Here is a 13,580-nt window from a genome sequence, read left to right on the forward strand (position 1 = left end):
ACTTTGGAGATTTTTGTCTTAATGCTAGGAAAGTATTTAAGCAGTTTTACTTTTTGTTTTTTTACTTTTCATTAAGATAAAAACTTTATATAGTTAAAAGTTTCACAAATAGACCAATTCACTTTACTGATTTTCACATCTCTTCAAGTTCTCCGCATGTGCTCTTGGACCCAGGTCATTTATGTCTGTTAGGCTTTGCTCCATCCTTCCCCAAGGACTTCTCCCTGGCTCCCCAGCCTGAAAACATGCTACAGTTATTCTCCTAACAAATATATGAATTTCCCAAAGTCCTGTCAATTGTCTCTTAATCTCCACAGTTTATGTGCCCTAGTTTATGACCTATTGCTTGGATGTGAGCAGGCTTTTAACTGATCTCCTCGCTTCTCAACAGGTTGCAGAATGATCTTCCTGAAAGACTAATCAGGTTACTTCCTTAGAGCTACTTGTCAGCTCTCCTTTACCTACAGGAAGTCAAAGTTCCTTAACAGGGCAAGCAAAGGCCTGGGATGAACTGACCCCTCCTCTCTTTCCAAAACCACTGCCTCCCATCCCTTTTGACTATCCTCACTTTGCCTGTTAAAAATCCAGTAACATCCAATATGGTGCCATCAACCTGAGCTCTCCTTTTGCTCTCCTGTGTCTGGATTATCTTGTTTCTGCCTGGCTAACTTCTTTATCCTCATCCTTCAAGAATCAGGCTGCACTTAGGAAGCTTTTCCAGACCATTATCACCTCAGTGCCCACCCAACGTTTTGCCTGAGATAAGGATTCTCCTCTGTGCTCCCAATATTACCCTGTAAATAACTCTACTAGAGACCTTACCAGATGGCATTGACATGTTTTCATGTCTGTCATTCACTCCTCAAGTGCAGGAACTTGGAACTAGTAAAAAATGAGTGCTCAAATGTTTGTTGACATAAAGTCTGGATCTCAAATGGAATGTTTTAATGTAATTGGTTCCAATTTAGGTGTTTAGACTTTGGTTTTTAAAAAATATGAACTGGACCTTATAGTACTGGTATTGTTACTTACATTTTACATGGAAGACAAACAATACATTTGATACAGCTTTTATCATCCAGCACTCACAGTCCAAAAACAAACAAAAACAACAAAAAATAGCCTAAAGGATTAATGACTGTCCTTTATTATTGCTGATAATTTTATACTTAGATTTTAGCTGGCATGTCTGTGGGTGACATAATTTTTTTCTTCTTGTAAACTACCACTATTTTGTCATTCTCGGTGTAGCTCACTACCCACCAGACCTAACACTATGTGTTTTAGAATCTTTGATTTCCTGTCCAAATACTATTCGTTTCTCCTTTTTCCATGCTGAAGGAGCTTTATACTTTGTACATAAGAGAGTATCATTTCCCCAAGATCCCCTTTTTCATCAGAGAGCAATTCGCCTTTCAGAATACGGCTTCTCCTGGTCAGCTCCAGATTCAGGCGTCAGCTCCAGTTCCTGCCTCAGCCTCCTGAGTAGCTGGGATTACAGGCACCTACCACCATGCCTGGCTAATTTTTGTATTTTTATAGAGACATGATTTCATCGCATTGGCCAGGCTTGTCTCGAACTCCTGACCTCAGGAGATCCGCCTGCCTCGGCCTCCCAAAGTGCTGGGATTACAGGCGTGAGCCACCGCACACAGCCGCCACTTATATTTTATAAAAATACTGTCCAAGAATCACCTTAGCCTTTCCCCTGCGGCAACTGGTCTTGGAAAAACATGCTTTGTTTTCCCATGCTTAAGTCTTGAAAGTGTTCAATTCTTTATAGAAATAGCATTTCACACCATGGCAAAGGGGTTTAAAAACAAGACATACTAATTCACCTAAGTCTTTATTTATTTGGCTCTAGGAAGAATTTGCATGAAAATGAGCCTGTATGGCAGGTACAGAATGTACTGTAACAGCACCAGAGAGGTACATCCTCTCTCCTCTACAGAGCCTCAATGTTTAATACATACATGTGACTTTAGTCATAAAACCACATAGTCCAGCAAAAAAGGAGCCCTTTAGAAAAAAAATCAGTTTAGAATGACTTTCAAATTGACCATTCCTTTTCAAATACTTAAATTCAAATAACAGATACATTCAGAGGCCCAAATGTTGGCATAGAATAAAATCATGTTCATTTATTTTTTTCTGCATCTTAGAATTAGAAGGCATAAAATTAAATATGTTGAATGTAATAAATTCATCCATACAAGTGCAAGTCTCGAGATATAATGCATTTTATGGCAGATTTATTATTTTAAAAATGTACCAGTAAATCAAAAAAGAGGGAGTATGTCCATTTAACTTTTATTGAAGTGTATGTAGGAGGTCTTCAGAAATCAAATGTGAGCATGAAGATATGGCCAAACATAAAATCTATCAAATTCAGTGAAAAGTTGCTGACTTTAAATAGTAGTTGTAAGAATGACCAATATATATTCTTTGTTAACAACCCCTCACTCTACAGTAAAAAATAAAATAAAATAAACATTCAGTAAACATTCTTTCCTAAGGTAGTTTCCCTTATATAGCAGTGATTTATCCATTTCTTTGTATACACAAATTTGTTGAACATACCAATCAGTGGTTCTCACAATTGAAAAATAAAAGCACAAAAAAGTTTACACTCCTGTACAGGTAAATAAAAGATCACCTTGAATTAAACTGGATCTCCTTAAGGGCATAGTATAGTTTCAGTTTCATTACCTATTACATAATTAGTTTCTTACATACAAATATTGACATATTTGGCTTGTGCTTCGAAGCCTTTGTGTCTATGAAGTCCACATCAATGCAGCTCATAACTGGAAGTCACTGGGGAGTTCTTTGCTGCTGCTGGGTTTAACCTGATCATGCATTAGAGTCTCCTCAGCACCTGTTGTGGCTCTGCACATCTCTGGGGCATCATCAGTGTCAGGATCCAAGCCTTCAGGGCAGGGAAGTTTCAGCAACTCTTCGCGGAGCTGAGCAGTGTGACGCTATGCAGGAGAAAAGGACTAATGTTAGAACTGTAAACCCTCTAGCACAACATCATTTGAGGCAGGAACTGAATTTCAACAAAGCCCAAAGCATTAAGCCTACAAATATTTACTGAGCCCCTACTTATGCAAGCTACTGTTACAGGCACTTGATATAGTAGGTAAGCAAAACTGACAAGAATCCTTAACCTCAAAGTAACCGATGTTGCTGAAAAGACCTCAGTAACCTACCAGTAGATCCTACCCATGCTCCCAAGCTGTCACAGAAACAGCATTACTGACAATTTAAAGGACATTATTAGATACATATACTCTTTTTTTTTGAGATGGAGTCTCGCTCTGTTGCCCAGGCTGGAGTGCACTGGCGCGATCTCAGCTCATTGCAACCTCCGCCTCCCGGGTTCAAGTGATTCTTCTGCCTCAGCCTTCCGAGTAGCTGGGAGTATAGTTGTGCGCCACCACAACTAGCTAATTTTTTGTATTTTTAGTAGAGATGGGGTTTCACTATGTTGGCCAGGCTGGTCTCGATCTCTTGACTGTCATCCACCTGCCTCAGCCTCCCAAAGAGCTGGGATTACAGGCGTGAGCCAATGCACCCGGCCTACATACAAATATTCTCTTATTTTGTTTTAAGATAGCTCTGCTTTGTCATCCAGGCTGGAGAGCAGCAGCACAATCACAGCTCATGCAGCCTCAACCTCCTGGGCTTAAGCAATCCTCCCACCTCAGCCTCCCAAGTAGTTGGGACTACAGGAATGAAGCACCATGCCTAGCTAATTTTTTACACAGATGGGGTTTCGCCATTTTGCCCAAGCTGGTCTCAAACTCCTGGTCCAAGCGATCCACCTGCCTTGGCCTCCCAAAGAGCTGGGATTGCAGGTGTGAGCGACTGTGCCCAGCCTATACACTCTTTCAAATTAAACACCGTAATCCCTTGATTTGTCACACATGCTGACTCTGGCTAAACGTTTTTGAGAGAAAGACAAGTCCGTAAATTAAAATAAATCCACTGATACTTTAGCGAATGAAAAAAATATTTATCAGGTAGTACGCCATATGTAAAATGTCTGCAAATGTTCACACTAATTTTCCCACTTAATGCTCAGAATAAACCTTAGAAATAATTGTATCATTAGAATTTTTTTTTTTTTTTTTTTGAGAACAAGGTCTCACTGTGTCACCCAGGCTAGAGTGCAGAGGCACAATCTCGGCTCACTGCAAACTCCACCTCCCAGACGCAAGCAATTCTCATGCCTCAGCCTCCCGAGCAACTGCTATTACAGGCATGCACCACCATGCCCAGTTAATTTTTTTGTGTTTTTGGTAGAGACGGGGTTTTGTGTTCTTGGCCAGGCTGGTCTCGAACTCCTAATCTCAAGCAATCCACCTGCCTTGGACTCCCAAAGTGCTGGGATTACAGGTGTGAATCTGTACCCAGATTCACCCAGCCTATAGAACTGCACCCAGCCTATCATTAGAACTTTTTAAAAACTTAAGTTAAAAAGATCATAGAATTTTAAAAAATTAAGTTAAAAAGATCATAGAAGAACAAAGAACTGCACCCAGCCTATCATTAGAACTTTTTATAAAATTAAGTTAAAAAGAAGATCTATAGAGATTAAATAAACTTTGCTTTGCTCTATATTGCAGTTTACGTAAGGATATAGGCATGTTAATTGGGAGTGGCTGGTTGTCTAACACATGCAAAGATTTGGTTCATAATTTTCTGGTGAGAGAGAAATGACCTTAAATAATCACACCAAAGGCTTTTAAAATTGTGTCGTCCGGGTCTGATGGCTCACGCCTGTAATCCCAGCACTTTCGGAGGCCATGGCGGGCAGATCACGAGGTCAAAAGATCGAGACCATCCTGGCCAACATGGTGAAACCCCATCTCTACAAAAAATACAAAAATTAGCTGGGTGTGGTGGTGTGTGCCTGTAGTCCCAGGTACTTGGGAGGCTGAGGCAGGAGCATCGCTTGAACCAGGGAGGCAAAGGTTCCAGTGAGCTGAGATCGCACAGCACTGCACTCCAGCCTGGCAACAGAGCAAGACTCCATCTCAAAAATAAAATAAAATAAAATAAATAAAAACTAAATAGTGTCAACAGCTGACTTTGAAAATTAAACAACATTTATTTATAGAACAATTTTTATGTATGAGGCACTGTGTTAAATACCAGTAACATAAAGGCAATGAGTAGAATGAGGATAAAATCTTTAAGCTTATGGAGTCTAAAATTCTGGCTGAAATTATAAGACACATAAATAGGAAAAAACAACTCTACCTTGCAGCTATTTGCAAAGTTTCAAAGCACATTTACATGCCGGTAAGTGAAAATTTCCCTAGCCTTGATTTTCCTTCCACTGTGGACAACGGGTGAAATCACTAACCAGGGAAGAAGAAAGAAAAATCTGGCAATCATGAGAACCCAGTTAAGGCTGGGGATTGATCTAGTTTGGATATTTGTCCCTGCCCAAATCTCATGTTGAAATGTAATCCCTGTGTTGGAGGTGAGAGAAATGGGGATCATGGGGACAGTTTCCTCATGGATTGGTGCTGTCCTGAGATAGTGAGTGAATTATCACGAGATCTGGTTGTTGTAAAGTGTGGCACCTCCCACGCCCCTACGCCTTCGTGATTCCGCTTCATCTTCCACCATGAGTATAAGGTCCTTGAGGCCTCTACAGAAGCAGAGTAAATGCCAGTTCCATGCTTCCTGTACAGCCTACAGAACCATGGGCCCATTGAATGTCTTTTTGTTATAAATTACCCAGTCTCAAGGATTTCTTTATAGCAAAGAAAGAACAGTCTAATACAGGGATACTATTATTTTATTGTGGAGTCAAGCTAAACAACTACATACTTTTCATTTATTTTTTAAGACAGAATTTTGCACTCGTTGCCCAGGCTGGAGAGCAATGGCGCAATCTCAGCTCACTGCAACATCCACCTCCCGGGTTCAGGCAATTTTCCTGCCTCAGCCTCCCCAGCAGCTGGGACTACAGGCATGAGCCACCACACTTGACTAATTTTTGTATTTTTTTTTAATAGAGTTGGAGTTTCACCATGTTGGCCAGGCTGGTCTTGAACTCCTGACCACAAGTGATCTGCCCGCCTTGGCCTCCCAAAGTGTTGGGATTATAGGCGTGAGTCACTGCGCCTGGCCAATTGTGTATTTTTCTTGTGTAGCACTCAACAGCAAATGTACAGTTAAAATGATATAAATTTGGATTAATTCAGAGATGGAAAATTCCAGGTGACAGTGACACAGAAGAAATAAAGGAATGTGGATATAAGCAAGACACTGAATGAAAAGAAGCTGGACTTGAGCCAGTTTTGTGTAAGTGAAAAACATATCTAAATACATATTTGGGGAAGATCAGCCTGGTAATGCACTAAAGAAGGAACTGAAAGGGGGAGAACCTGGTACAAGGAAGCTGGACAAACAGACAAAGCTGTGGGAACTCAACAGAAATCATGGGTTGGGGAGAGGACAGTCCCCTCATGAAGTAACACTGACAGGACCTAGTACTGACCAGGGGTGCTGGATGAAGGATGAGATACCTAATACTTGAAGATTCTAAGACAGAAAAAAATGGTTTAAAATCAAGTAAAATTAAGTAAATAGAAAGCTAGAAAACTTGATTTGAGGAAAATCTCCTTTAAGGAGATGATGACAGGGCATCTATGTAAAAAATGTCAGTAATACAACTCAAGAGAAAGCTAACAGCTGACAACAGTTTGAAGTGTCACTTTTAGAGAGTAAATGGCCAAAGTCAGGGTTACAGACACAATGAAGGAAAAACAGAAAGACAGAAAAAAAAATAGTTCTGAAGGCCAAAAAGTAAGCCTTCAGGTAAACAATTGCTCAGGAAAAAAGAAAAAGGAAAACACACTGAAAGAATTAAGAAGAGTGTAAGCAGAAAAGCCAAGATAGTTTACAGATGAAATGTATAGTACAAAAGACAAACATTAGACAAATGTTATGAGTGTTTTAACAGGTAGATGCAGAGGGTTAGAAATGCTTATACTGAAATGATCTAACAGTCTATCAGTCAGGCGGGGCGCGGTGGCTCACTTGAGGTCAGGAGTTCGAGACCAGCCTGGAGTTCGAGACCAGCCTGGCCAACATGGTGAAACCCCGTCTCTACTAAAAATGCAAAAATTAGCTGGGCATGATGGCAGGCGAGTGTAATCCCAGCTACTCAGGAGGCTGAGGCAGGAGAATAGCTTGAACCCAGGAGGTTAAGGTTGCAGTGAGCTGAGATCAAGCCACTGCACTCCAGGCTGAGCAACAGAGCAAGATTACATCTAAAATAAATAAATAAATAAAATAAATAATGAAAATAAAAATACAAAAGTTAGCCAGGTCTGGTGGCAGATGCCTGTAATCCCAGCTACTCAGGAGGCTGAGGCAGATGAATCACTTGAACAAGGGAGGTGGAAGATGCAGTGAGCCAAGATCATGCCTGAGTGGCAGAGAGAGACAGTGTCTCAAAAACAAACAAACAAACAAACAAACCAGTCAAGGCAGGGTTCCATGAAGTGAAATTTAAGCTGAAATATGAATGGAGCTGAACAAGCAGAAGAGCTGAAAAGTAGAGGAAAATGGAAACCATGTGTAAAGGCCTGGAGGAGGGAGAGCAGATGAAGTGAATGGAGAAGTGAGCCAGGGTCACTGGCTTTGAGAACTGGAGAGATGGTAACTTTGGTAAAATAGAAGTCAAACTGCATAAGGTTGATTAGTGAGACAAAGGTTAAAAAATGGAGGCAGGAAGTGTCAACTGCTATAGTCTGACGGTGAAAGAAGACAATCTGTTTCATAATAATAGGGGCAAAATAGAACTAGCTTAGGGAAATTTTCTGCAAGTGTTTTTCTCTCTTTTTCAAAACATTTTTATAGTGAAAAAATTCAAACATATGCAGAAGTGAGCAGAAGAGTACAATGAAGTCCCATGAATCTATCACACAGCTTCAACCATTATCAACTCATGGCCCATCTTCTTTCATCTATATTCCCACGCTTTCCCCTTGTCATTTTATTTTGAAGTAATTCCCAGACATCATACACTTTGTCATTCACAAATATTTCTGTACATGTCCTGAAAAGATAGGGATCTTTTTAAAAATCACACCTAAAAAACTAACAAATCCTTATCATCAACTAGTTGTTTGAAGTGAAGACAGCTTTAAAGTTAGAAGATAACAAGCCAGTAGAAATGGAAAAACCTGAAGATAGAAAAGGGAGGATATTGGTGGAGGATGAAATGAGTAAAGACATTCAGATGCAGGAAAAAAGGAAGGCTGTTACAAAGAAAGATCTCCATGGGTAGACACAAAATCTTCCAAACCAATCACATTTCACATTTCCATTCTATGAACGTCCAAACTGAAAACAACTGCTTGTCTCCCCTAACACAGCCACTGCCACCATCAGCTGAGGGAGAATCTGCAACTCACATCTCCCTCATCACTCCAAGTAATAAAATTCTGGAAGGCAGGAGGCCTAGGGAAAGACTAAGGGAATAAAAGAAGTCCTTCAAGTCTGGCACGGTTGCTCATGCCTATAATTCCAGTGATTTGGGTGGCTGAGGTGGGAGGATCACTTGAGCCTAGCCTAGGAAACAGGGTGAGACCCCATCTCTACAAAATTGAAAATAAAAAAATTTAGCTGGGCACTGTGGCAGCTACCTGTAGTCCTAGCTATTTGGGAAGCTGAGGTGGGAGGACTGCTTGAGCCCAGGAGTTCAAGGTTACAGAGAGTCATGATGCCACCACTGCACTCTAGGCTGGGACAACAGAATGAAATCCAGTCTCAAAAGAAAAAAAGAAAAAGGAAAAGGCATTCATGGAGCACATCTTGTCATCATTATCTTCAAGGAACTTTACAAAACTCTGTTGTCTCAGTCCTTGGCCCACTTTTTATTTTAGGAACTGTCAATCTACTACCAAAAAAAAATGTATCTTTTCTACAGACTTCTGAGTAACAATTTATTCCTCTGAACTGAAAATACATATTATGTTTCTTTAATTCCCTCCCTCCCGTTATCTTCTGGTAGGCATGGTTCTGTCAATAATTACACAACTCTTAAAGCAACAAGGCTCCTGTTAGAAAGGCTTACTCACCTTGAGAGCTGCTGCATGGTGAGACATAGTCCTGCCTACCCGCTTATCACTGCTGTACTGCTGGATATCCGCAATCCACTCCTCACATTGGGCCATTATCTCAACTCTTTTCAAGTAAAAATGTTTGTGTATTACCTTGAGAAAAAGTAAACAGGAGAACAAGCAGTGTTTACAGTCAAATTTAAAAGACACAGTAAATGACATTACAAAGAAGTAAGATGTATTATAAATACATTTAAATAATTTATTCTATAAATACATTTAAATTAATATTTAGAATATTATTACAAATACATTTAACGAAATAAATATACAGACATTGCAATGTTTTTCTATCCATAAAACTCAATTTGGGAGGCTGAGGCAAGAGAATGGTGTGAACCTGGGAGGTGGAGCTTGCAGTGAGCCAAGGTCGCGCCACTGCACTCTAGCCTGGGCGACAGAGCAAGCCTCCATCTCAAAAAAAAAAAAAAAAAAAAAAGGCAATTTAATCAACTCTACAATATTAGCAGGGAAAAATCAAGCTCATGATTTGATATGACGTGTTGAAATATATGAAATTTATGGCCCGGTGTGGTGGCTCACGCCTGTAATCCCAGCATTTTGGGAGATCAAGGCAGGCGAATCACAAGGTCAGAATTAAAATACAAAAATTAGCCAGGCATGGTGGCAGGCACCTGTAGTGCCAGCTACTTGGGAGGCTGAGGCAGGAGAATTGCTTGAACCCAGGAGGCGGAGGTTGCAGTGAACTGAGATCCCGCCACTGCACTCCAGCCTGGGCGACAGAGCAAGACTCCATCAAAAAGAAAAGAAGAGAGGAGGGGAGGAGAGAAAAGAGAAAACAAATTTATAGCAGAAAAGAGTGTACAATTGTGGTCAGACACTTGGAAAATTAATCCTGTCCAGAGACCACAAGACACATATGATACAATATATTCAGAAGGCAAATGCTAATAAATAAGTAACCAGGAGAAAAGATTTAAAAAGTATTGACAACACAGAAATTTCTGCCTTTAAAAGATAACTCAAAGAACACCTAGATAAGTATATTCTAAATGCCAAAGGCATTCACACAGAAATCCCCAGAAATGGTACTATTCTTACTTGCTTAATTTTATCTTCCGTTTAATTTATAGATGGGATTTTATTTTAGGAAGTTAAATTTCCTTATTATTACTGTGATTTACATTTGCGATTTTTAAATTCTATCTTTGAATTCTATCTTTGAAAAACTGAGTAAAATTTCTACCAACATATAGTGGTAAGAGTCTATTTCTGACAAATTTAAATTAGAAGACAATTATCAATTTGGAAACATTGCTCTGTATTCTGGTTGAGCATTGCCCAGGGAGCATGTCTATCCTAAAGAACAGACAATCAAACCTACAAAGGGAAAATCACTAGAAAGCTCTGGGAATGAATGTCAAACACCAATACGATCCCACCACATTTAATAGTTATTGGGTTTGAAGCCTCTGGGATACAGAAGTAAGTATGACACAGCTTTAAATGAAGAACAATGATAACAACAGAATCAGATGGGATGGGAGTGTACCAGAAAAATATATTTTAAAGAACAACAATAAACAAAAGCAAAAAGCCCAGGGCATTCAAAGAGTAGCAAGTGGCATTTGATTAGGAAAACTGGGAAAGCATACATGGCCAAGGAGTGGCCCCTTTAATGCAAGCTAGATTCTAAAGAATGAGAAAGTTGATTGTCTCAAATTATACATATTTGCTTTTTGTAAAAGTCAGCCCCTTCTCTGAGTTCCCTGTGTTTATCCTTCCTGAAAAAAATGATATGCATAAAACAAATTACTTTTTTTTTTTTTTTTGAGACAGAGTCTCGCCATGCTGCCCAGGCTGGAGAGCCGTGGCGCGATCTTTGCAAAAGTAAAGTATCCAACTTTGTCATTCAAAGGACACTGGAATATAAATTTACTCAGTAATAGCAAAAGCCAAAGAAAAAGAAATATTCATCAGTGCTATCTGATGAAGGAGGTGGCTTCACAGTATTCATGCAGAACATCTGCATAGTTACATTAAAGATCAATTTTATATCAGGTAAATATACCATTTTTTCCTCTAAAATGTTAACTTTCCAGCACAATTTAAGAAATTAATGATCAAGTGAAACAATTTTAAGAAAGAAAAATGTTTCTGGACACAATCACAGCAAGTTGTATTGCTAACGTCATTTGATATGGCAGGTGAAAAGTATAATTCTATTTAGGTATACTATGGAGAGACAACTAATCACAGGCAAAGAGCTACACATACACACACACACACACACACACACACACACACACACACACAGAGCCACACTTCAGGATGACATGAAAAAAACCACTTCAGTGTATTAATACAGGTTTTGGAAACTCATATCATCCAATTTTTTTCCTAAAGAAAAGGAAACGTGGCCAGGCGCAGTGGCTCACGCCTATAATTCCAACACTCTGGAAGGCCGAGGTGGGTGGATCACCTGAGGTCAGGCATTCGAGACCAGCCTGGCCAACATGGTGAAAACTGGTCTCTACTAAAAAATACAAAAAAAATTAGTCAGTTGCGGTGGTATGCGCACACAGTCCCAGCTACTCGGGAGGCTGAGGCATGAGAATCACTTGAACTGGGGAGGCGGAGGGTGCAGTAAGCCGAGATTCCGCCACTGTATTCCAGCACAGGCAACAGAGCCAAGTCCTGTCTCAAAAAAATAAAAAAAAGAAATGGCATTCTCCTTACATATACACATTAGAATAAGGGCAAAATTTCTATTTGCAAGACAAATTTAGAAACCATCTTCAATAAAAAACAGTTCAATGAGAAATATATCAGAAACATATTTACAGAGTTTGCTAGTAGAAGGGTAACTAATAAAAATAAAGAATAGGCCAGGGGCAGTGGCTCACGCTTGTAATCCCAGCACTTTGGGAGGCCAAGGCAGGTGGATCACCTGAGGTCAGGAGTTCGAGATCAGCCTGGCCAACATGGTGAAACCCCGTCTCTACTAAAAATACAAAAAAATTAGCCAGGCGTGGTGCCACATGCCTGTAATCCCAGCTACTTGGGAGGCTGAGGCAGGAGAATAGCTTGAACTTGGGAGGTGGAGGTTGCAGTGAGCCAAGATCATGCCATTGCACTCCAGCCTGGGCAACGAGAACGAAAAGGGATGGGACAGGAGGAAAGGAAAGGAGAGCAGAGGGAGAGGAGAGGAAAAGGAAAGGAAAGGAAAAAAACTTCTCAAAAATTTAGTCAGATGTCTTTTAGAATATAGATGGTTTTATACTTCATCTGTACTATCTACTACCATTTTTTTTTTTTCTGAGACTCTGTCACCTAGGCTGGAGTGCAGTGATGTGAACACGGCTTACTGCAGCCTCAAACTCATGGGCTCAGGCAAACCTCCTGCCTTAGCCCACTGAGTATCTAAGACTACAGGTGCCACCATGCCCAGCTAAATTTTTAAACTTTTTGCAGAGATGGGGTCTTGCTATATTGTCCAGACTTATTAATGATCTTTGGGATTAACTCTAAAACCTACAGTTTCATATACTAGATACATATAAAGGCAAATAGAATACTAACAAACTATATTGTAAAATGTCTTTTTTTTTTTTTTTTTTTTTTTTTTGGAGATGGAGTCTTGCTCTGCTGTCACCCAGGCTGGAGTGCAGTGGTGCAATCTCAGCTCTCTGCAACTTCCGCCTCCCAGGTTCAACCTCACGTTCCAAGTAGCTGAGATTACAGGCGCCTGCCACCACGCCTGGCTAATTTATCTTTTACTTTTTTTAAGTAGAAATGCGGTTTCGCCATATTGGCCAGGCTGGTCTCAAACTCCTGACCTGAAGTGATCCACCTGCCTTGACCTCCCAAAGTGCTGAGATTACAGGCATGAGCCACCGTGCCCAGCCTATATTGTAAAATGTCTTTAACCAAGTATTTCACTAATTTTATTGAACATACCTCTTTAAAACATGGTGAAGGGTTTCTGATTTGTTCTAGCATTGCCCACTTAACTGTTGCTTGTCGAATGTTTCCATCATATTCTCGAGAACTCTGTGTGCCACTGGGAGTGCCTCTAGACCGTTCATATCCCGGTTCATTAAAATAAGGCTCAGCTACTAATATAAGGGACTGGACAGACACCAACACCTAAAGAATAAAGGAAAAGAACAGCTATGATGGGACATTTTTACTGTGGGTTAACTGATATCCTGCTTTATCCACAAAGACTCTTCTTTAATATGTGTTTCCACAAATTTCTATCACAATAAAATCAATGTTTATGATTATACCATTGAAATATTTCATTATAAAAGCAAAATAAAATTAGGCACAATAGAGCCATAAGTAATACTTACACATCTGTTTTTACTCTTGAATTCTTGAATAATAGATATGAAGATAGATAATAATAGCTACGAAGAATCTATTTCCAAAAAATGCTAAAAAATTTTTGTTTTTTTAGTT

The 13,580-nt window shown here is 39.9% G+C and overlaps 1 protein-coding gene across 46 annotated transcripts in view; it reads right to left on the minus strand.

The window, feature by feature from the left end:
- Positions 1-1,830: 1,830 nt before the first annotated feature.
- Positions 1,831-13,580, minus strand: part of BIRC6 (baculoviral IAP repeat containing 6) — a 259,651-nt gene continuing 247,901 nt past the window's right edge. For 45 of the 46 annotated variants that reach the window (XR_010149161.1, XM_063789163.1, XM_063789160.1 and 42 more), the window contains 3 exons: positions 13,074-13,262; positions 9,111-9,245; positions 1,831-2,981 (listed from right to left, as the gene is read on the minus strand). Coding sequence is in view for 44 of the 46 variants with exons in the window: in XM_063789163.1 (XP_063645233.1) it covers positions 2,802-2,981; positions 9,111-9,245; positions 13,074-13,262 (504 nt within the window). In the remaining 2 variants the exon portion in view is untranslated. The remainder of the gene's footprint in view (positions 2,982-9,110; positions 9,246-13,073; positions 13,263-13,580) is intronic. The other variant, XR_010149162.1, reaches the window with a different exon arrangement.

The sequence above is a fragment of the Pan troglodytes genome, chromosome 12 (assembly GCF_028858775.2).
Source record: "Pan troglodytes isolate AG18354 chromosome 12, NHGRI_mPanTro3-v2.0_pri, whole genome shotgun sequence".
Taxonomy (NCBI): Eukaryota; Metazoa; Chordata; class Mammalia; order Primates; family Hominidae; genus Pan; species Pan troglodytes.